The 25,369-nt window shown below is 42.5% G+C and overlaps 1 protein-coding gene across 1 annotated transcript in view; it reads left to right on the top strand.

Annotated features, from left to right (window-relative positions):
* Positions 1-277: 277 nt before the first annotated feature.
* The window catches only part of garnl3 (GTPase activating Rap/RanGAP domain like 3), a gene marked incomplete at both ends in the record, with an annotated part of 81,027 nt that continues 55,935 nt past the window's right edge, over positions 278-25,369 (top strand). The window contains one exon of the mRNA XM_083894387.1: positions 278-375. Within this exon, the coding sequence (XP_083750513.1) occupies positions 278-375 (98 nt within the window). The remainder of the gene's footprint in view (positions 376-25,369) is intronic.

Raw genomic sequence — 25,369 nt, 5'->3', positions numbered from 1 at the left:
GCATGCACCACTGAACGCTTTTGTTTGGCACTGAATTTTCGGAGGACGAAGAAAGTCTGCGAGATCACTTTTCCCCCCGCTGAGGTGAGCGCTGTGCGTAAAAAGGATTTTTCTTCTTCTTCTTTTCAGCGACACTGCCTCTTCTTTTTCTTCCGCCTCTCACAGTCCACTGCGCGTTGTTTTTTGTGTTTTTTTTTTGTAGACTTTTTTTGGGGGGGGGAAACATTGGAAAGGAAGCTCTGCTGTTCGCTCCAGTCTCTCGGCTCGTCCAGCACCCATGAATTCAGATAAAAATGTGTACCTCGGCAGGGACAAAGGCATCATGCGGAAGAGAGCCTTGCTTCTTCGGAAAGGCTGCAGCTTTGAGATCACCAGGTATGTCCTCTCTCTTTGTGATTTTTGTCCGGGACAATAAGCGGGTGATGGGGGTGAAAAAAATGGCTGGACTATCCCATAAACGGTACACTCTCTTGCATGGAAGTGGCGCTTGATATGGTGCCAAACATGATCGTGGGTATGTTTCACCTTGGTGATTTATCCAATGTGTGTGCGCGCTAATTTGGAGAGGGGGGAATACCTTTAAAAAAAAAAAAAAAAATCTATATATATTGCGCATCCATAGCTGTGTGTGATCCAATTCCCACATCAGTGGATTAACCTCAAGCGTTCACATATCCTATATCAGACTGTCTGTGTGTGTGTGTGTGTGTGTTTGTGTGATGCATTACGCACGGGTACATGTCGTCTGCACCTGACTCTGCAATATTGACAGTGCTGCCCAGTGCCGGGACACTGTCAATCACCACTCTATAGGCCAAAAAACTAGCTGTTGATTGGGCAGTCCTGCAACCTCAGTGCCTCAGTGTTGTCCAATCTTGGGCCACAGAGGGCTGAGAATATGCGCTTTGTAATCCCCCCCCCCCCCCCCCCCCCCCATCCTTCGTCCTAAAAATAGCTCAGAGGCAACGTTTTGAAGGATCAGATCACCTACTGCTGTGTGAGGTATAAACACCTGTGAGTTCACATCACATAAATATACACCTGCACTCTGAGCCCCCCCCCCCGCCCCCAGACATATGAAAACATGAAGAGGGTCTTTCTTGCATTAAATGTGCAGCTCAGATGACCTCTCCGCATGGTGCAGTTGCTTTCTTGTGATACCCCACTGATGTTTCTGTGATAGATAAGACATCTTCCTGTGGTCACTGACAGCGTGTGGGCTACGACGCAGTTCTCTGTGTGGTCCACTCCCAACTCTCATCCGTCTAAAGTTTGTGCACTGTGGTTTGTTCCTTTTTAAATATTTGGTTTAACTCTGATGTCACAGCAGTTCACTCTAGGCTTTGACAAGGGCGTCATTTACTCAGGACTTGTGTTGATAGGAATTCAGTCTGTTAGGGTATTGAATGCATCCAAGTAAGTTAAAACTCATAAAAACATAAGAATCAATGACCGTGTTGGTGCTATAGTCATCCAAACTGGGACAGTTCAGATGTGACTGGAAAATACCTCATCACGGTGACATAGTCACAAATGTCATCTTTAATCTGACCTATAGACCCAAATATTGTATTTATTTTATTCAAACCAGAGAAATTGAATCATTCTTTTCTCATTTTTAGCACACAAAACTATTCAAAGCTTGGCATTTTCATGGAAAAACAATTAGAGTATGTAAAAGAGAGAGAGTTTGAGATCTCTCCATCTACACTGCCAGGCCTCCCTTTCCAAATAGGAGCATTTACTCTAATCAGGGGTGTATGATGCGTGTGGGGGTGAGATTTTGGCCGTCTTTGTGCCAAGCTTAAATTACACATCTCTTCTAATTAGCTTGATTTTTTTCTCCTTTTTTTTTTCTTTCCCGTTTGGAGTGCAAGGGTTTGCTGCCCTTTCTGTTTGCTGTGGGTTTCAGTCACACTGTAAGACTTCCTGGCAGACTGTCTCTGAGACACTAGCAGTGCAACAGACAATCAATCAGAGCCGAGCCTGGAGTGCTACTGCACGGGGAAAATAGATTCTCCACTGTACTGAGGAGATATGAAACACACTCAAGTAAAGGGCTGCTGCTACTGCTGCTGCTGCTGCTGCTGGGGAGTGTCAAGCGTGTAAGGCGCTGTGCTGCAGCTTTTCCAGGTAACGGCCTGTAATGTCCACATCGCGTTAGAATCCTTCTTTCACGTAAATAATCACTCATGCAGATGTGTTCCCGCGTGTTTGTCATGAGGGAGTTATCAAATCTTGTCCTCTGTTTCTCTTCTCCAGGCTAAAGACGCATGCCACAGCGTGAGCGACGTTTAACGCGTCAGTTTTTATTATCCGCTTAACCTGACGATTACCATCTGGATCACTTGTTTTCGTTTACGAACATGTCAGGAAACGATGATTAATGCAGTTCCCTAAAGCCCAAGGTGACTTTTCTATCTTTAAAATATCTTGTTTTGTCTGACCAACCGAACGCAAATTCAGTAATACTGACGTTCAGTTTGCTGTCATGTAAGACAAGCAAGTCAGACGCTAAACTAATAAATGTTCATTTAACGCTGGAAACAGGCAGCAGTTTGGCTTTAACTTGTGACGAGAAAAGTGATTACACAATGTAGTTGTCATGGAAAAAATGACATCACCCACATGTGTTTTTCATCATTCGTTTTTGTGACAACCAGGATGAGGTTTCTATAGAAAATAGGCAGCGCACGGAGCAATTTCATATAAAAGTGTGCAGGTCTTTCATGCAGCGGTTCCCACTATTACACAACACAGTACCTTCTCTGAGGAAAAGTACCTGTGTCCTTATGTATTGCTACTTCTGCAATCTCCGAACCACTAGGGCTGCAAAGTACATTACAAGCCAGTCCCTCTAAAACCAACAAATGATAAGCAGTATAGATAATAGATGGTTATATATTGTTACACCTAGAACTGTCTATCAAATATTGAAAACTACAAGTTAAAGGTACCATATGTAAGAATGCAGCCAAAAACGGTTACTACATTCAAATACAAAATACCGAGGTCTTTTAGGTTTAGCTTTCTGACAAAACGCAACCCGTGGTTTCTCGGCAGCTGAGACTCTACTGACTGCAATGATTGGTAGACAGCGGTAGGTGGCGCCACATGCCAAAATGTGATTTCTGCAAAATATTAATGCAAATATTTTGGCTGTTCTGTTGTTGTTGGTGAGTTCAGTATGTTATATTAACATTATTCCTGAGTCTCTGTGACCTATTAGGAGGATACTTGAATCATTTTTTTCAAAGCTAATGTCAACCTGTCATTAAATCTGCTGCGGCCGCCGGAATGAATCTGCTGTGACACACGTCATATTCCATTATTATTCCTCCGAGTCAGTTTTGGACGCGGTTTCACTCGGCCTTATCTCACGAAGTCAGCAGCAGGCGAAACCACAGTTGGCAGATATTCTGAGTGACAACAGGAGCCATAGACGGAGAAATTGAATTGACCACTGGGACCAGTACTTTAGTCCATTTCCCTCTGCTGTGGTGGTTTCAGGTGACTAAATGCTTGTTTTTGTTTTCCCCCTCATGCGGTAACTTTATGTATATGTATGTAGCCGAGCTCCCTGTCTTTGCCTGAGGCTTCGACAAACACTGAAAACCTCAACCTCAACATTTGAGTTTAAATAATACCATGGCATAAGTAAGGACAGAAGTTCTGGACCAGCTCTTTGTCCTGGAGTCTTGAGCTTGAAAGTGTGTACGTCTTACAAGAACAACAACTTATTAAAGTGTAGTAGATTATTTTCTCCCAACTATTTTCCATAACAATCAGGTCAACTTTTCCTGTCACTGAGTTCTAGGCTCTGGCCTGTTTCAAAGCAATCCCAGTCAACGCCCGGCTAGTTTTGTGTGAATGAGATTAGACAGATTATTAGTGCTGTGACACTTGAGGTCTGCAGCTGGAAGACGCAGAGCCGTGGAGACAGACAGACAAACAAACCCTGACCTCAGGAGGAGGAGGAGGAGGAGGATGTTGTCTGATGGAGCTGCTATCAAAAGCAGTTTGCTTTCTATGAACACAGCATCAGCAGATTCTGCTGCGGTGGAAACTAACCTCATTGTGTGGAATCTTCCAGGCTCGCTCATCAATCCGTAGCAAGAACATTTGTAGTTCATTTAAGGAAAGGCATGCACTTGGCAGAGAGCATCACCGTGAGGGAAGAAAACGCTCATTTATCACTGAGCTTAAAGCAGGTCCATGTGTGATTAGAGCATGGTGTTACTATGGTGTGACTTTGGAGCGCGGGATGAACAAATATGTTAAGATAAGGCGTCTGTTTACAATGAAGGGAGGAACAAGAGGGTTTTGACGGGCGTTGGATTAATGGGTTTGGAAACGCGCGCTAATCAATCCTCCTCGCTTTGTCATCCAGCCGCTCCCTGCTGCTAACTGTCCACGCGTGCCTCCGTTCACGCGCTTCACAAAAAGAAGAGACAGTGACAACTTTGCCGTGCAACAGCACAAATACTGTAGATCCTTGAAGTCCTCTTTCACTCACTCTGGCCTCTTTTCTGCCCACTCCCTGAACTTCTCACTTCAGGGGTTGTTTGAGTGCATTTGCTTTGAAATGCTATCACTGTCTTCATTAACCTTGCCCGTTGCCAAACCGCCAGTGTTTTGCGACTACAGTTGCCAGGGCCTTTGCTGCAGCTTTTGCCGGATTGGCACAAGACGGGTTCCAGATGTAGCTCCAGAAGTGCACCGCGCTCTGTTCACGCGTGTGCACTGTAAGCAGATGGGTTCGGGGGAGTTTTGAGACTGTGTGTCTTTTTTAAAAAAAGGGAAAGACAGAGAAAAAAAAGGAGAAGGAAATATGTATTAGGGTTTGTCCTTATGTGGTTTGCTGGTGAAGCTTTTTACAGGGGACTTCAAAGCAGCGTGTGAATGCAGAACACATGTTTTCGGTGTCAGACATGTTTGGTTTGCGTGCTCTTCAGATCAGACTCTGCGATGGATGGGAGGGAGCGTGTTTATGTGCTCCTCAACAGACTGGGGTGAAAGTAGTGGTGAAAGACTGAGCTGCCTGGGTCTCCCTCTGCGTTACAGTCTGTCATAAAGCATCCAGCTGGGAGCTGAAGTGACCGACATTTTTGCTGACTCGAGGCACTTGACTGCTTTGCTTAATGTGAATGTTATTTAGCTCTCTCTCTCTCACTCATACAACACGTACACACATGTGGACACACACACATTAAACACAGATGTGTTTGCATCACTGGAGCTGCAATTCTGTCAAGTTGAGCGGACAAACAAGGCATTTTAAAGGGTCATCTAAAACTCCTCTGATGGATTAATTAAAAAAAAAATAAAAATTGTTCATTGCAGTATGACACCTACATTACCCATAATGCAACATGACTTGCAGCAGATGCAGTTATACACTCAGGTTCGTAAATATTGCGACATCGACACAATCCTTTTCTTTTTGGCTCTATACACCGCTACAGTGGGTTTGAAATGAAATGAACAAGATGTGCTTTAAAGGTGCATTATGTAATAAATCTAAAGCAACTGGCCACAAAATCCTCCTAATATGTCATAGAGACTCAGGAATAATGTTCATATAACAAACTGAACTCACCAACAACACCAGTACAGCCTAAATATTTGCATTACATTTTTTTTTTTTGCAGACTGCAAATCGTGTTTATGTTTTGAAATCATGTTTTGGCATGTGGCGCCACCTACCGCCGTCTACCAATCATTGCAGTCAGTAAAGTCTCAGCTGCCGAGCAACCACGGGTTGCCAGTTACGTCATAAAAAACGAAACCTAAAAGACCTCTGTATTTTGAATTTGAATGTAGTAACCGTTTTGGGCCACATTCTTACATATGGCACCTTTAACTGCACACTTTCAGCTTTAAATTGAGGGTATTTACATCCAAATCAATTGCAACACTTTCTACACAGTATGTGTGTATTTGTGTAGCCTCAAACCAATACTTTCAAGCAGAAGTGGGTGATGCTCAACCCAAGTTTACACAGAGAGAGAGAGAGAGAGAGAGAGAGAGAGAGAGAGAGAGAGAGAGAGAGAGAGAGAGAGAGAGAGAGAGAGAGAGAGAGAGACTTGTAAACTTGACACTCCTTGAACAAACCATGAATTGACTATTATTGATTTAATCAAATGGCTTCATCTTAAGGAGGACGCCGCATCCAGGACGTTTGTTGCGCTTGCACAGTGTTGTTGCAACGCTTCCATAGAAGGTTGTAGCAGGGAAATGGAAACGGTCGTGCACAAGGCTGTGTTCTGCTCTGCTCTGCACAGCCGTACAGTCGGTCCCTTAGTGAGGTCTGATAAACACTGGACTGTAATCACTCCCATATGTGGCTTGCATAGCTCAGCAAAACGCGGCACAGTTCAGCCATGTGCACAATGCAGTGCACCAGACTCATTTAGACAGAAAAATAGACTCAAATTACTTGAAGAAGAAAAAACAAAAAAATCCTTCGCTTGATTACAGCCCTTTGCAAACTCTTCCTCTTTGGCGAGGACATCTGCTTCCATTTACGGCTTTAAGACACATACCTACATATTAAAATACACAGCGCTTTGCTTTGGGAAAAGTTGGAGGCTGGAAAAATACTCCCCATTATAGTTGGCTGGATCAGAGCCAGCGTGCTTAACTGGGTATTGGCCCGAGATGTGGCCATCTTGAGCATGGCCACAAGCCACATGCAAGGAGACCCATATTCGCAAAGTGAAAGTGAATGTTGACATATCAGAGAAACATAGAGAAGAATACCAACGCTCTAAAGGAGTCTGTGAGCGCGAGTTGCCTCACACCAGCCCACTGGCCTCGTCGTAACCTTTACAGAGAGAGAGAGAGAGAGATCCAGGGCAGACAGACGAGGAAGTGGAGCCTGTGAGCGGTAACTGTTGTACGTTTTTTTTTTACCCTGTGGTTTCAAGGCAGGGTGGGCACCAAGCTCGCTTTTGGTTTGAGAGCGAGCAACAGGAAGCGATCGTGAAAGAGTTAGAGAGATGGCAGTGAGGATTGAAAGTACCTGTAGAAACATCAACGACTGGAATGATTTTAGTTGTGGTTGGTAAGATGTGGTTTCAGCCCACGGCTGTCGTAGTAGAGGAATTATACCGTTCAGAAAGAAGAGTGTCTTCATTTACTTTTATATGCAAATAGCGCACATGATACAGATGTATAGTACACACACACACACACACAATGGACCACTTTCCTTTCTCGTGTTATCCTGAGACACAGAACGTCATTATTCTTCAACCACAAGGCAAATTATATTGTTGGGTCTCAGGGTGGGATTGCTCTGTCAGAAAGTGACATCTCATGTGGCTGCATGTCAGAAAAGTGTAAATAATGTGACAATAACGTACACCATTTTACCCAAACTATAAAAACTGTGGCAAAGTGGTGCCTTTTATTCTTCCGAGGAACCTAAATGTTTGAGAAACAGCCATTTAATTCCATAATTCCTGAAACAGTTGAGGCTCATGTCAGTGTTTTTACTTCACTTTATTCTGACTTTATCACAGTGATAATGGTAGTTATCATGGTAGAGTGTGATTTCACTTCCTCTCTCGTGTTTCAGAGAACTGGGGTGGGGTGAACTATTTAACCTTAAGATCTTTCACCATGTGTTTCACCATTAGACGCAGAAACAAAACACTGACATGCTATGAAACATGGTTGTGTGGAGCTGATAGGCTTTATCAGCACTATCTGAACTCATCTGATAGTTAAAAGTAACTTAAAGTTACAGCTTCAAGTTGTCAGGACAGTGTGACAGTGAGGCAGCAAAATGAAACTCATCACTTTTGATGATGAACACCACTGCTTTTTGAAAATTACCCATTTATATGCGCATACTTTTTCTTTTGTGACACAGTGAAATTGCAATATTCGCTTCATGAAGACGTCTACCTGCTTCCCATTATTATTATTTATTTTCTTATAGAGTTGTGATAGAATATCTAACCACAAGAGGGCAGACTCTCACTGTGTAAACACTGATGTGACCATTTGGTGATGTGAACAGCTGATGTACATTTGACTTGAGAAAAGACATTGAAGACGTTGGATCTATGTGTTGTTTGTGCTTTTTTTTTATTGCATTTAATTGAAGCAGTTAAAATATAGTGATGACGTGGCTGGAGCATCGGTTATTTATACGTATTTATAGAAGCAGTGACATTCAGGTGGAGAGCAGCTGGACTGAGCTGAAGGTTTTCATTCACAGACGCAGACAATAAGCTTCACTGTATTCGCGTTATTGCTGACGAGGACGAACCTTCATCATTCAGCAGTACTCGGGACAGAAGTGTGCGTTTCCCCAGAAGCAACTGAGCAAAAGCACGTCCAGGTCGCCAGAAGGCAAAGGGCAGAGTGATGACCAGGTTTACGCTGATCGCTGCGGACAAAAAGCTTCATTCACCTGATCACATTTAATGAAAGCGCCCGTCATAAACTACTGCGGCCTGACACGGTGGCATTTCACAGAGGTCACGCGGTGACCTGCTGGCATTTAGGGGCGCACGAGAGACAAGAGGGGAACGAGGGCTGCATCCAAATTGTTTATGTGTGTGTGTGTGTGCCTGGTATTCCTTATGTTGTGGGGACCTTAATCTGACCTCATAATGTAAATGACTACACTCTTAGAAATAAAAGTGCTAATAGAACCACATATGGTTCTTCGGCTTGTCCTCATAGTAGAATCCTTTTTGGTTCCAGGTAGAACCTTTATTATAACCCTTTATTCAGGAAAGGGGTTTTAAAGGGTTCTCTGGATCAAAATGGTTCTTACTGGAACCATTAGTGTTACCAAGAACCCTTGAAAAACCCTTTCTTCGGGAAAGGGTTTTTCAGAAGCAAATGGTTCCAGGTAGAACCTCAGCCCTTGTAGAAGGACCCTTTAAGAACCCTTATTTCTGAGAGTGTACACTTTATGGTGAAGACATATTTTAATGTTAAGCTGAAGTCAGGGTCACAGTTAGGTTAAGAGTTAAGATTAGGGCCAGTAGTAATTCTGGTTATGGTTGGAGTAAGTCTCCAGGAAATTAATGTCAATACAATGCATACAGTGTGTGTGTGTGTGTGTGTGTGTGTGTGTGTGTGTGTGTGTGTGTGTGTGTGTGTGTGTGTGTGTGTGTGTGTGTGTGTGTGTGTGTGTGTGTGTAATCTGGGCTGTAATCCTTAGCACCCATACAGGAATGTAAAGGGCCGCAGCCAAAAATACTTTTACTACTGGTCTTAAATTTGCCGATAATTGCCTTTGTCTAATTTAAAAATGTTTTAGCATGCTTGTTTCATCCTACATATCTCTTACATATCAGTATTAACACCTCACATGTGTTGAGAAGCCATAACTTGTTATCATTTTACACTTATCACTTAAATAATAACATGTTTGTACATGTTATGTTTAGTTTTACATTAACATTTTGTAACTCCATTTAAACTCCTATATAATACAATGTACAAAAAAACCCCAGAGGAGTTGGTGTTATTTATCTTACGTTTAATTTAGTGGCTACAAACTTTGGTTTTGGAAGGTTAAACAGACTGGTGACATCTGAAGCTAGTATAAATATATAATCAACGTAAGTAGTAACTACAAATTAAATGTAGCGGAGTGAAAGTACACTGCATTGTAGCATAAAAAATGAATAAATTAAAAGTAAACGATAAAATCTCCCTCAGAACTTGAGGGATTGTATTTGTTTTACTTCCCACCACTGATTAATAAATCCATAAATCAAACATAATGTGTTCTTATATTCACCTTATCAATGTTACTAGTCCCTAATCAGCAACAGTCTGTGCGGCGTACTCTCGAGAGGAAATATTATTGTTGTGGAAAAATTGAAATGTGCTTCTACCAGTTGAATACGTTAGTGCGAGAGAATAAACAATGGTTGAACTATTCGGTAATCAAATGAACCCCGTGTATCTTTTCTGCTTCCTCCCCCAGGGCGTAGATTATACACGGACAAAACGTAATCCAAAAAAAAAAGTGACGTCATGTGCAAATCTTTTCATTTGCATGTTGCACTTAGATGAGTGTGACAGATAAAAGCTCCAAACTCCGTCGACACTTGTAGGTGAATTTTGTATATTTTTAAATGAACACCGTTTGTAGCCTTGTTGTCATTTTTTAATTCATCTCTATTTATAGAATTGACTTGTAGTGTGATCCAGTGCCAGAAGCTGCACAGCTAATCACACTGTACGCTTTGACACACACACCACACACACACACACACACACATACACAGTAACAGAGGCCTTGTTTATCCTACGCGTGGGAAAGTTGCCATGGTCTGACATGGCTTATTCGGTGAGACTAAAGGGCCGGAGCAGCAGCTGACCAGAGAGAAGGCGGTGAAGCTCCGTGGGATTAGCGCGCTATTGACCTGAGAGCTCCTGATCCCCATCATGCAGCTTCACGGGCTTCACTTCTTCAGGATAACCCTGTGCATGTATATATACATATATATATATATATATATGTACATTTTATTAATCTGTGCACCGCAGCCAATACTGGCATGGGCACATGGATTGTAAACCCACACACTGTAATGCTTACACCCACATCTATATCCTGAACTTTGAAGTTGCATTTGTCTGGGGAACACAGGGCCTGGGAGAGTCCACCTGTGTCAGGTCCCACACACACACATACACAGGAATATAGTTTTTATTCCACTTCCCATCTAATGAATGATGAAGCAAAGCACAATAATAGTTTACTGGTAAATCACTTTTGAGTGTTAGGGCTGTCGATAGATTTAAATAAATGTTTTACTAATTAATCTCACATTCTGAAATTCGTTCATCGAGATTAATCCCAATTAATGACTCGAAACTCAGACATTCACATTTGTCATGACAAAGTGTGTGAAAGCGAGAGAGCGTGCAGGGTATGTGTCCAAATGGAAGTCTCCAGGCAGCTGCCGGCATATTACGGCCACTATCTGTGCCTGGAGTGGTCAGTTCGCCACAGACTTTCCACTCGTTCGGCGATGTCGAGGAATTCCTCTGGGCACGTCTCAGCAATTAGTCGCAACTTCCAGTCATTGTCAATAAACTGTGCCGTGATACCGAGGTAGTTGTCATAAAACGGAAGTAAACAAACTGCGTTAAATTATTCATTCGCGTTAATCTCGGCTGTATCAATCGCAACGATTAACGCGTTAACTTTGACAGCCCTTGTTTAAAGACTTTCAGCCTATGTGGTCTGTTTTTCTCTATGAAGTCAATCAGGAAGTAAGAATATACTGAATGGCCACTAGGGGGGGTGACCACTGGTTGCAAAAACCACTCTATCTGAATCTATGGGAAAAATTTGTTTCTACTTCTTGATTTACAACGTGAATAAATATTTTTCTCAAAGAGTTAATAGAGTCAGCTATTGTACAATATCACATGACATCAGTTTTGTCAATTATGTTCCCCTTTAGAAGGAAACAGACGCTCAACTGTAGCACATATGAGTGGACACCGGTGTGATTGACACTTGGTATCATTCAACAGGTGATTCATTATTGATCAATAATCCCATAATAATCTTAGAGCATCATGTAAATCAAGTTATGTGAGTGAGAACTAGACTCGTGTGCCTCCTCACGGCTCTGTTTACAGCTGGAAGAGAATCTGGCCCCTGATGGGAGACTTTAATCAATCACTGCTGTTTTACCAGGCAGCTGAAGTCCCTTCAGTGTAACATTGCGACTGCAGCATAGTTAACAATGAGATACACTGCAAAGAACCATTTAAAAAAAAAGAGAAAAGAGTCGGGCAGTAAATGCAATCAAATGTGTGTCGATATCAGTGAAGCATTTTACAAGACGGAGAGAATCCCGTGGGTTAGCTCTCTGTACGAAGCACGTGCATCTGTTAAATTTGTTTTCAAATCCAGGGTCACATTAAAATATGTCTCCCTCCCTCCTTCCCTCGTTCCTTCCTTCCCTCACTTGCAAAACCCAAACCTCCTGCAGCATTGTTTTGTTAGAGCAGTGCATATTTCACTGAAGACATCAGAAAACAGACTAAGCTGCTCTTGTGTATTCATGGAAGCAGAGGCTGTTTTTCATCCCACAATCAGGGGATTATATTCATCACCTGGAGCAGACAGTTGTCACAATACACTTGTTCTTTCTCCAATAATAGTTTTGTTACGCATTTGGGTTGATACTAGCTCCGAGGCCTCATTAACAGATGGATCTTTGAGGAACTTAATGTAGGATCTCCCCCCACACACACACACACACACACGGCATATATTTTGGTAACATGCATTTGTTGACAAGCCAACAATAGTGGTAAACTCTGAGCAGGACTTTTACAGTAGCTAATGTGATAGTGTTTTATACAAATAGATTACATGACAAAACGACAAATGATAGTGCCTTAAGGCCCTGGTATACTTCCATGCACCGTACCTGAACTGAACTTACATTCCACCAGTAGGTGGAGTATTAAAGCTCCCATAGAGTTGTCCTATGGCACATATATGTGAGTTACGGAGGTCTACTTACATACATTAACTTGTTTTTATGGTCTAAAACCTCCTAGTTGCTGTAAATGAGACGATATAAATCTCTCCTCACTGAAGCTCTTGTCAGTCGCGCTGTTTCAGACTGAAATCTCACCCCCAGATTGGACAGCCAGCGAGGGCTTTCCCAGCTGTCTTGTGATTGGCCAATACCTGGAAGTGACATAATTAGCACACCAGCTCTCAGAAGCGCAGCTCCCCCTCTGGAACGATGGATGCACCGCTGCTCATTAATCAAAACATTGTTTTAACAGTGTTTTTAAAATGGCTTTGTCACGACTCCCCGCCGTAGTCCCTTTTACGCCTTTGACCCGGAGTCGGACCCAGAGTCAGAAGACACTGTCGCTCGTGAAACACCTCCACAACGGACGTTATTCTTCTTCTGCGGTTCAATGTACGCAACCGGATGTGCCCGGACTAGTGCCCGGAGCAGGAAGATCCGCTGTTCAGGAGAAATGCTGTTTACGTAACCAGAATGGGTTTTTCAGGGACCTCGTTGAGCCCAAGATTACAATACAACACAGCGTTCTCAGCAGTGGCTGAATTGTTTCACCTTCAGGGCTTCATAAACGAGGTAATGGCGCCGATATACACCAAAAAAACAACAACTAGTACTTCCGTTCTATGGCCCGTTCACCAAGCAGAAACTACATTTCTACAACACAAGAAGTATTCGCCAAGGATAGTCATCCGAGCCTCTACCTGGCGACCCTTGAACCGGCTGACACCTCGACGGGCCTTCCAGCTGTAAGCCGATTGAACCAGACGTGTCCAAGTTACCTGTAGCATCGTTCTTTTCGTCTCTGCTAGGAATGCGTCCTATTCCCTGTGTCCAGGCTTGTACTGCGACCCGATGGTCAAGATACTACAGGTACCCTGACATGCGAGGGTACCAGGGCCTTTAGTTTGCATAGCTTGCATTCTCAACCTGACTTATAGAACCTATTGCTCATGCATGCACATTGTTTGAATCACTTGATTTTACTTCAAAAAGACGACCTGACACAGCGACAACCTCAAACGCTCTAGATTTGTGTGGCACTGACCCAAAACCAAAAGTCGCATAGTCAGACCTGATCGGACAAAGGTGACATTCACCCTGCTGTGCCATCAAAATAATCTCCGAGACATTATTTGAAGTTTGAAATCTTACAGTGTGTCCCTTGTTGCAGACTAGCTACACAGGACACTGTCGAAGAATAAAAAGTAGAAGACCTTATGCAAAGGGCAACTTGATGCATGTCACAATGTGGCAATGGGAAGGTGTTTATATTACGAGTGTGTGTGTGTGTGTGTGTGTGTGTGTGTGAGATCACCCTCAGGACACTAATTTGTGGTGGGGGTGTTCAGGTGTCTCGGGCTGGTTGTTTGTAACTCGATCCTGACGTGAGAAAAGCCAGGCTTTATTTTCAGTGGTCTGAAAAAAAGAAAAAGAAAAAAAAAAGCAGTTTCTCCCTTCAGGCTGTTACAGATTATTACTGCATTTCAACATCAGCTATTTTTAAAGGAAGCCGCATTAGGAGAGCAGAAGAGAGAGAATGTCATGTGTGTCAAGAGCTCTAGGTGTTTTCCTGTGGTGTGGCGTGCCACAGAGGGGGGTTTCTACTGATTAAAAATTGATGAACAGCTGAGTGTCATGTAGCCTGAGCCGAGCATTCCTGCACTCTTGTGTGTGTGTGTGTGAGTGAGTGTGTCTGTGGGCTAAGCTACAGACATCGGCTGTGGCTGGACTATTGTGCAGGTATCAGATTTACCTACGCTCATATTTCACCCACTATTCTTTGGGTCTGAGCAGACGATTAAGAAAAAAAGAATCCCTCCTCACGTGGTTTGAGCACATTCCTTTGTTTTCCTGTTGTGTCCACCTCCACACATGTTCAATATTACTCTTTACACATGCACATGACAAATAGGCAATGTATTGCTTTTCTCATCCTGCAGCATTACTGAGTATTCAAGACCTTTAAAGGTCCACTATGTAAGGCCAGGCTACAGAGACAGCTGCGTCACTGATCACTGCTGTTGTTTATGCAATAAACAAGGCTGCCTTTGAAAAATATACTTTTACATCCTCTAAATACTCATCTATACTCAGTTAAATGTCAGGACTCTTTGGATATGAAGCTGCACATTTGCAAACATTCCACGACAAAGCTTGAACGAGTAGAATTCAGGGAAGTGCTTTTACTTTGAAATAGGAACACGGTTGTGTTTGTGACACACGTGACAGTTATAGATGTGGAAGCTTCTGTGAATTACGTGGGAGCCAATGGGAGCTGAGCTCCCATAAAAAAGGTGTTGGGATCCCGTGGAGGTAGTAAAACTGTACATCTGTAGGGGTGGGCCGTTAAAATATAACCATAAACCACACTTTTAATCACAAACAAGGCAGTTTTAGGCAGTAAGGGGTATAATTTGTGACAGAATAATTACAGAAACATCCCGTGAATGACAGTGACATTGACTGCACTTTGTATAACGTGTGCTGCCCTTTGTGTTCAAGTGTTATTTGTAATTTATCTCAGTCTTAGTTTGACGTCATTTATTAGAGACCCCTACAAAGATCAGATATAGGCCCCGTCCCATTTCTCCCCCTTAAAATTACCACTTTGTTTGGTGGAGCAGTAAATTCCCCTCGTTGAGGGAAGTGGCTTCCCTATGGAATTGGGACACCACTATATGCAAATTAGCATAGCGAATGTAACGAACGCGCTAACCTACGTCCCATGTTGACAATTAATTAACTACATCATGAGCGTACTCTCTCGAAGCACTCAGCAAATAGCCGCTAGCTAGCGAAAATATACTTACAACTAAATTGTTCCTCTGCAGATGTGGCCACTATCTTTGTTGAAAATGATCAGCTGGCTCGCTGAATTTGCAAAGCATCATGGGTAATTTCATCCTCCTAACTTCGTTTTAAGGGTTTTTTGAGGGTTGATTATAAGGGCAAAATCGCACTCCCGCTTGCTCCCCCCTACACGAGAATGCGCAAAATTTAGGGTTAGGGGAGGTATTGGGTTATAGGGCTTATAACGTGAACCCTGTTTACGTTGTCTATTTGGCCCTTGGGAAAAACATCCTCTTCCTATTCCTACACATCACACACGAGTCCCGGGTGGACCCGGGCTGGTTATTTTGGTACTATTTGTAATGCAAATGTGAAGAAATACATAATTCCACTGCAACAAACTCAACCATTCCAGGCGTATGTCTCTACAGTAGCTTCAACAGACTCATGTTTTGCATTTTGAAGTAGGAGGAGTAAACAACACAGGCCTTTCTGCATGGAGTTTGCATGTTCTCCCTGTGTGTGCATGGGTGTTCCTCCGGGTTCTCCAGTTTCCTCCCACAGTCTAAAAACATGCAGATTTGTGGATTAGGTAAATTAGACACTCTAAATTGACCGTAGATGTGAGTGTGTGAGACTGAATGGTTGTTAGGGTGAATTCCAATTCCTTGCTTAACCCTCAATCTCAAAAATGCGCGAGGGGCAAGTTTAAAGGCTGTATCGCCCTCAATATTGAGATTTTCCGAGACCACCCTTGGGAGCAAGGGCTACCCAGAATTTTTTTACGATCTTTTGTCAATAGCCGGCCGGTGCGGACAAGTGATCGTTTGCTATGGTTTACTTTTCAATAAGCCGTGGTGTGTGGTAACTGTCAGCTGAATATGTCCGTGGTTGTGGTATTTGTATGAGTATCATCTTATAACTAACTGAAAACCTAATAACTTGACTGACAAACGGATCGTAATAAATAATCGTGACGTAAATGTGTTCTTCTTCTTCTTCTTTTTTTGGAGTTGACAGACTGGACGCAGCTTTCGCGTTATTCTGCCCCCCACAGTCTGAAGACGTATCTGCATTTAAGGGGTGTTCCATTTCTAAGTGACAAAATAACCCTCAACACTTGGTTTTGACGGCCAGTTAAGATTAAGGGTTGAGCTTGAGGGTTAAGATTGAGGGTTGAGCTTGAGGGTTAAGATAGGAATTGGAATTGGCCCTTTGTCTCTATGTGGCCCTGTGATGGACTTGGGGATCTGTCCTTTCGCACCATGTCAGCTGAGCTTGGCGCCAGTGACCCTCATGTGGAGGATATAGTGGTAGAAGATGAGTGAGTGTGCAACACAAACACAGCCAATGCTTAAACCAACAAAGAAGAAAGAGGACGTGGCAGGGAGACTGAATAGAGATTTGAAAGAGAGTTTATATACTTTCTGGTGTGTGAAGGCCATTGTAGTTCCCTGACCCGCTTGGGAAAGGGAACAGTGAATACTCAACTCTACATTCTCTTATTTAGATATCACTAATTCTTACATCCTGGACCATTTAGGACAGATTTAGATCAATCTTACATCAATATTCACATGCCGGTATAAACCCTTTTAATATGTTCTCCCTTTTTAACTTTTTTCTTTGTTCTTTTGTACGGGACATGCTCCAAAAACATTCTTATTCTGAACCAAAGCAGTCCAAGTTAGACTAGTGGGTAGTTTTTCTTTGGACCAAATTGTTCTTTTCCAAGCTATTCCTGGATCACTCTCTCCTCAGTAAGTAAGGAAACACTTTCCAACTAATAAAAAGATGGAAAGTTATTTTGGAAAACTCCCACTTCAGTGTAAAAACACTGTGATGCATATGACTGTAGTTTTTTATCCACTAATCGCTTACACTTTCTTTTCTTTGGGAAGGGATTTTTTCTCCCCAGCCATGGGAAAGAACGTCATTTACTACATGTAAGATTGAGAGTGACTTTATTTTTTAACTTCCAAAAATCTGATCTAATCCTTCTGTTCTGTTTTTGGATCCTGTGAACTTCACACCAGCTGTTTTCGCCCCTTGAAGGTTTATAAGAGCTGATTTTAACTGAGTCACCACAAATAATGAAGCATTATGATGAAATTTGTTATATTTTTCTTAAAGAATTGTGACTACACTTTAGTCTTTTACGTGTATCCCAGTTAATACGCCTGTCAATCAAGCTAATATAACTTTATGAATTTGTATTTTAAATGTGTTTTGATCTGTGGGATCTGACACAATGCAGCAGTCGTGTGTTAAATACCAGTGTCACTTCTCTGCGTGTTCAAGTGTTCGATAAGACGGAATCATTCGAAGGCACAGAAAAGTGCGTTTTAAGGACATAATATATAGACCAGGAAGAGGGAGGTTGCATGAATCAATGACCTCATCACTGCCTGCACCTGCTGTTGAGTGGAATTATGGGTAGACCCCAGAGAGCACATAAGAGTGATTGATCTGCGACGACCAGAGAGGCCAAAGAAGAGCAAATATCCTCTTTTCCTTGAAGATAAATGTTAGAAAATTGGCGACACAAGATGAAATACTTTGTCTGACTAAAAGTATTTTACAATTATTAATATTTATACCTGCAGGTGCAATGGGTTAAGAATACTTTATTCATTATGTGGCTGTTGATATCTAAATACAGAAAGGTGGAAAGGTTATTGATGAAGATGGTGTCTTAATTCATGATAATTATTGACTATTTTGCAACTCCACTCTTCTTATTCACTAAAGCCGCATTTTCCGCCTTAATTATCCTGATCCAAATAATTCTGATTGTCATAGACTTTTTTTTTTGGCGAGCCACACGGTTGGTGTCGTGGTTACCACCATCTTGCCTTTGCAGCAAGAAGACCTGGTTGGAACAAGGGCCTTTCTTTCTGAGTTTGCATGTTCTCCTTGTATGTGCATGGGTTTTCTACGGGTTCTCCAGATTTGGGTAACTAGGCAAAATGAACACGCCGCCCGGGGGCCAATGGCGGCCCACAGAAACATTTCTGGCGGCCCGCAATGAATTACAGTTGATTGTTTTAATTCAGGAGGTACTAAGCTTGTTAAATGTTTATTGGACATTACCAGATACAGACCAATAAGTGTAAACTGTAGAACTGCAATCTGGTCATTAAAATTATTACAAATGGGATTTCTTTCTGTTATTTTTCCTTTTTTTTTTCCTTTGGCGGCCCTCAGTCCAACGTTGGGTTCCGAAATTGGCCCTCAGGTATCAAAACTTTGAGAACCCCTGTGTTAGAGTGTCTCTATGTGGCCCTGTGATGGACTGGAGACCTGTCTAGGATGTACCTAGCGCCCCCTAGGCTCCCAATTGTGGCACATTAATAGAGTTAGAAAGGATTTTCAAATGCAGTAAACGTTTATTTCTATTCACAATAATAGAAATTCCCAATTCACTTATTGGAATTGCTTTTGTCACATAATAGCCTCTATTGTGCTTTCACTAACTACATTTTCTGTATTTTCTGTTCCCATTAAAAATCACATTTTTACGAGCATGAATGGAAAAAAACGCATGTTTGGGCTTCCGTTGTATCGTTTGAGCTCCCTCGATGAGATGTGAACCTGCTGCTGCTGCTGCATCCTGACATCACTTTGCGCTCCAGGACACTGTTAAACTGACGGTGATGTAAGAGCAACTTAAAGTGGGAATAAGCACAAACATCGGGGATGATGCGCTCTGAATGGTTTGCCTTTTGCTCTGCAGAGCCCGGAGCAAAAAATGTGACGTGACGTATGGTGTGTGTGTGTGTGTGTGTGTGTGTGGTGGGGGGAAGGGGGAGAGAGAGAGAGAGAGAGAGAGAGAGAGAGAGAGAGAGAGAGAGAGAGAGTCAACACACACAGCTCATCTGGCAGAGAGACGTTGCGCTTCACCACCATGCAGTGACCAGTTGCGCATAGAGTCCTCGCGTCAGCGGCCGAGCACAGAAACGCAGCGGTGTGCGGTTCTTGTTTTGTTTTTGTTTGTTTGTTTGTTTGTTTAAAAAAAAAAAAAAGCTGTGTTTGTCAGAGTTTGCGCTGCAGTGATGAACCTGCGCTGTTAGCGAGAGGAGGAGGAGGAGGATCAGACAGACAGACAGACAGGAGACCCCGGTGTGTTGTCGCCTTGTCCGCTGGACTGACATCGCATGGGGACATGAACAGTGTGGATCCAGCGTCAAACAAACTGTTGACTTTCAATCAGCGGTAATAACCAAACCAAAAAACAGAGCTGCAAACCCGTGTGCATGCATGTCACCTCTCATCTGTTGCATGTATATGTAGCGCGCTCTCTCTTTCTCTGTAGTCGCTCTGTCATACTCGCATTTTCGTTGGTGCGTAAAGCGCGTTATACCATCCGCTTGCATCGGATCATAATGTTTCCAAAGATTGTCTCTGGTGTGTGTGCGCGCGCGTGTGTGTGTGTGTCTGCGTTTGAGTGTCATATTTGCCCAGATATGCATCAAGTGCATGGTTTATTGATTGCTTTTTCCATTTACTGTGAGCTGGTTGGCAAACCGAGCACCACTGAATCCACAAGTCTTCAGTCTGAAAGTACTGAGCACACTTTTTTTTTTCTTTAATCCACAACAGCTTTTTAATCAACAGCTTTGTCTGTAATTTAAACAGAGAAATCCCTCGCCTGTTTGCCAATAAGCTGCCTCTTCTTCTTTTCTCTCTTTTTTTCCCTGGGAGAGCAGACATTACAGTAGCCTATGGAAAATGATGAATTATTCATGACATGCGTTTCAGTTCAAGGTAGGACTGAGAGAGTGCATGCAGCTCTGGCTGGGTTATGAGAGAATGTGGCCAGCATCTCGTGGCTTTAACTGTGTAGCGGAGTTCAGAATGTACTCCAAGGTTACTCTGCTGTAGCTCATTTCCAGCCTCTTAGTGTTGATGGATCTGAAAATGCCACCACTGCAGCAGCAGCAGCAGCAGCTTTTTCCCAGTTTTATAGGCACCAGAACAGAGAGCACAGGGTTGCAGTGGCACCGGTACACAGAGAGATAGATGTCAGAATACTGCACTCATGCTACAGATAGCGAAGGTGCTTAATTTCATACTGAAAGGGATGAGATAGAGAGAATGATGAAGCTTTTTGCTCTTTTTTATGCATCTATGTCTTTATTTGTCACCACAGCAGAATATATCTGTGACTTATAATAAGGTTTGACGGAAAAGTAGATTATGGTTTTTTGTTTTGGTTTTTCTTAAAGGCGCCATATGTAAGAATGTGGCCAAAAACGGTGACTACCTTCAAATTCAAAATACCGAGGTCTTTTAGGTTTCGTTTTCTCTGACGTAACTGGCAACCCGTGGTTGCTCGGCAGCTGAGACTTCACTGACTGCAATGATTGGTAGACGGCGATAGATGGCGCCACATGCCAAAACATGATTTCAAAACATAAATATGATTTGCTGCAAAATATTTTTTTTAATGCAAATATTTTGGCTTCACTGTTGTTGTTGGTGAGTTCAGTTTGTTGTATGAACATTATTCCTGAGTCTCTGTGACATATTAGGAGGATTTTATGGTCAGTTGCTTTAGATTTATTACATAATGCACCTTTAACCCTTGAACACTATCGCTCAAATTCAAAACACCATAACTAACGGCAGGTGATTTTAATAAATACACCCAATAAAAAGTACTTGTCATGAAAATACAGCAAAACATGACAATACATGACAAATTTGAGTAGTGTTCTTTTATCTTAAATTGTGTCATGTCTAATAAAATGAAAGAAAAGCATCATGAGGGGACCATATAAAAATGCTCCAAAATAATCCAAATTGAGTCTGGTACAAAGAAAAAGTGAAACCCTTTTGAATCCCACGTGGCTGCAGCAGGAACTGCAGCAGAGACACTGACACTTACATTATTTAGACTGTCAGATGCTGTGGCCAGTTGTGTGTGTGTGTGTGTGTGTGTTGCATTTACGAGGTGAGAGCAGATGGAGGGCTTTTTTTTATGCTTTTCATAGTCAGCCGTGATAGGCTCGTATTTGTTTGTTTTTTTTGGTCTGTTTGGCTTTTTCTTTATAACGCAATCGTACAAAGAGCCATTTTAACGACCCAAGAGTTCGAACCTATAAAATGTTTAGATTTTTCTTGAGCAGCACAAAGAGGTTTAGTGTGACGATTTACTCCGTACTTCACATTTCACTCTATGGAGCCTTTCAGTGGCCACTGTCCATCGCCTTGTCACAGAAAACCACAATTTGTAACCTTTCCCGTACTCCATTACTGAATATGCCTTTTACCTCTTTCTGGTTCAGCATGTATTTATCTTTAGTCCAAAGCTTTCAAAGTAAACTCTGGTGCTTAACAGCCGTTATTATGCTGCTTTAGAGTAGGTATCTGAAGTTGTCTGGTGCAAAAGTTCAAGTTATGATTTCCCAAGCGTTAGGGCAGCATCGAGTGGTCCACAACAGCCTTCGCTACAGGCTGCGACAAACCCAGTGATTTAGGTGGATCCTGGCATTTAAAGACTTTTTTATTCTTTGTCATTGTGTATTGTATGTTTTGGGTAACATCTACTGCACGTCTGTCCGTCCAGGGAGTGGATCCCTCACCTGTGGTTCTCCCTAAGGTTTCTACTTCCCTGTTATAAGGGTTTTTTCCCTGGTAGTATTTACTTACCCTAGTCGAAGGTCTAAGGACAGAGGATGTTACCAACCCTGTGAAGTCCCGTGAGACAAACTCTGTTTTGTAAACCGTGGGCTATACAAATAAAGATTGATTGATTGATTGATTGAATGAGTGCAACATCAAATATCTCAAACAAAATGTGTCGAGAGCGTCAGGAAACCAGACGAGCCTTTGTATACGTGTTAGAGCAATACTTTACGTGGCTTTATTGTTGTAATAATATAATATAAGAAGTACAGAAACATCTGCGATAATATGTGCCGTTTGTCTGCAATTAGACTGAACACATTCGACATGCACTTCTGGGTCACAGCTCCGATTGGTCGTTATGTAAGCACGACACCCGGGTGAATGTGCTAATTTCATCCTCGGCTCCTTTACTTTGGCAGTCGAGTAAACGCTGCACCTTTTTAGTGTGCACTGTTACATCGTGTCATCTGAATTATTCAGTCCTTGGCTCGCTGTTAAGGTTCGAAAGAGGGACTCGAGCGTGAGATATGAAGTGTGACCGCCATCACGTCACCACTGGTCCCTGTGATACTTTGCTCTGTTGTGTGTTTTGATGCTTTCTGATTCCTTCCCCGCCATGTTGGTTGTTCTTTCTCCATCCATGGGAGGAAAGAACAGAAATGTAAACTCCTCCATTGGCAGTGGCACAGGAGTCAAATTACCTTTACGAGCTTGTTTACCTGTGTTTAAAAGAACAGCTTGGTGTAAAAGAGGTATAATTAAAAACATATATATGTGTATTTGGAGCAAAAACAGGACTGGGAATGTAACATGAAATCCTGAGAGGACAAACACAGATAACTCTGATGAATAATATGCCGTCTTCGCGGCGCTGGCTGCAGTGCCGGAGTTCTGTTGACAGGTACATTTTCCTCATCACACTCACGGCTGTGCACTCCGCCGCCTCATCCCACCTCTTAAATGGGTGTCTTATGGTTCACCCGCAAAGCTACGCACCTTCTCCATGTGTTAAAATACATCTCATTTTTATTTCGCCCCAACTAAAAAAAGCACTTCTCCTGGGAGAGTGACACGGACAAGTGTTGAAGAGAAAAATAACTGTTGACTGAAACCGTCTTTAGTGTAATGGTCATAATAATCATTATGCGCTTTTAAAATTCACCAAAAGTCCAAGAATCATTAGACCTTTTTCCTGGAATACATGAACCTCGCTGGGAGATGAAGTGGTTTTTGTTGCAAAGAGGGGTGAGGCGGTGCCATTTAATTAATCCCCCTCAAATGTAGAATTCCTTTTATGACTCACCTCCCAAGGGAAAGGGAAGGGAAAAATAGTGACATTGGTGCCGAGAAGACAGAGTGGGATCACGTAGAGGTAGAAGCAATGTGATGGAGTGCATGTTGTGATGGAGCAGACCCTACCCCTTTTACCAAGGCAAGCGAGAGGATGCAGTGACGATGATGATGATGATGCAGCCTGTAGATGGAGCCTACATTATGTATTAACAGCCACACTCTGCCTTCATCCCCCCCCTCTTCCCACAGAGATAGATATAGAGAGTGAGAGATGGAGAGAAACCTGACCACAGAGGGAAGAGTCAGGGGGAAATAGAGGAGGAGTTGTAGAAAAAACATGGAGGTCATATCACCACTCAGACAACAACACAAAGCCTATTCTGTAGATTAAAGACCGAATGTATGCATAAGAACAAAAATAACCCTCAACACACACAGTCTTGAATCTCATTCATCTTGTTTGTCTGTTCGGCAGCAAAATAGACGCTCGATGTTAGAAGAAGACGTGTATTGTGTTAGTCTAACTACATTTTCTCAAAGTCACATCCAGATAATGCAATTTGGAAGAGGAATTACTCTTGCTTGTGTACGTTAAAGCTCTGTGCGTGCTCCACCGTTCGACCTGCAAATAATAGAAGAAAAACTAAATCCAAACCGGTGCATTTTTGGACTGACAATGACACTGCATGCAAGGTTCAAGAAAAATATTTTGCAGTTTATGGAAGAGACTAAATGGGGCCAATTCCAATTCCTATCTTAACCCTCAATCTTAACCCTCAAGCTCAACCCTTAATCTTAACTGGCCCTCATAACCAAATGTTGAGGGTTATTTTGTCACTTAGAAATGGGACACCCCTTAAATGCAGATACGTCTTCAGACTGTAGGGGGCAGAATAACGCGAGAGCTGCGTCCAGTCTGTCAACTCCAAAAAAGAAGAAGAAGAACGCATTTACGTCACGATTATTTATTACGATCCGTTTGTCAGTCAAGTTATTAGGATGTCAGTTAGTTATAAGATGATACTCATACAAATACCACAACCACGGACATATTCAGCTGACAGTTACCACACACCACGGCTTATTGAAAAGTAAACGATAGCAAACAACAAAAAGATCGTAAAATAAATGTTACGCAACAATGACGTATGTAATCCATAAAATGGGCCTAAACTAAGATAATACAAGGGTTTTCATAATTTTTATATCTCTATTAACAAAGAAAATACTTAATTTGTAGCGTACTCTTTTCGCTGCTTTCAGCGCCCTCTTTGTTACGTCAAAACACGCAATGCATTCTGGGTAGCCCTTGCTCCCAAGGGTGGTCTCGGAAAATCTCAATATTGAGGGCGATGCAGCCCTTAAACTTGCCCCTCGACTTAATTTTTCTGAGAATCGGGACAGCACTTGCACTAGAGGGAGAGCGCATTTTTGAGATTGAGGGTTAAGATTGAGGGTTAACCAAGGAATTGGAACTCACCCTTGGACTGGTACTCAGCTAAACCAGCCTGAAAACGCCCAATTCCAGCAGGCAGAAAGGGTGCATATCACCACCTAGTGTCACAGGAGCAGACACACTTCATTTAATACATTGATTTCCTGCTAGTGCTTGTATACTGGGACAAGGACAGTAGTCCAATAGTAAACAGCCTAGTAGAGCTGCAACTGTAGCTCAAATGAACTGTGCTAGGAAATGTATTGACCGTCTCCTCCGCTGTGGTGTGTTACATTGTCCGGTATCCGAAACACGACATGCAATATTTATTTATTCGCACGTTTGTAAGACAAACTCTACCCGTGGTCTATCGTGTTGTCCGTAGAGTTGTGGACATGCCACAATAAAAACCATTTAGCAGTTTTAACGCTGCGGCAGATCGATGTTTGTCCGATGGTGTGTGAGGAGCCAGTGTCTCTGTTTGTCATGATGAGAATCAATGCTGAGGATACAGCTGTTTGTTTGTGTGGGGTTTTTTTTTTTTCTTTCTTCTTCCTTTGTTTGTCTGATGCTTATCAAAGAAGTGTGTGCCGGAGCCATTACGTGTGGGTGGAGCTGTGAAGTAGCCACACTAGTTTTCTGAAGTGTGTAATGTGTGTAATTTGGCACA

The sequence above is a fragment of the Microchirus variegatus genome, assembly GCF_963457635.1.
Source record: "Microchirus variegatus genome assembly, chromosome: 1".
Taxonomy (NCBI): Eukaryota; Metazoa; Chordata; class Actinopteri; order Pleuronectiformes; family Soleidae; genus Microchirus; species Microchirus variegatus.
Note: the sequence above shows the minus strand (reverse complement) of the source record. Positions and strands in the feature narration are given on the sequence as shown.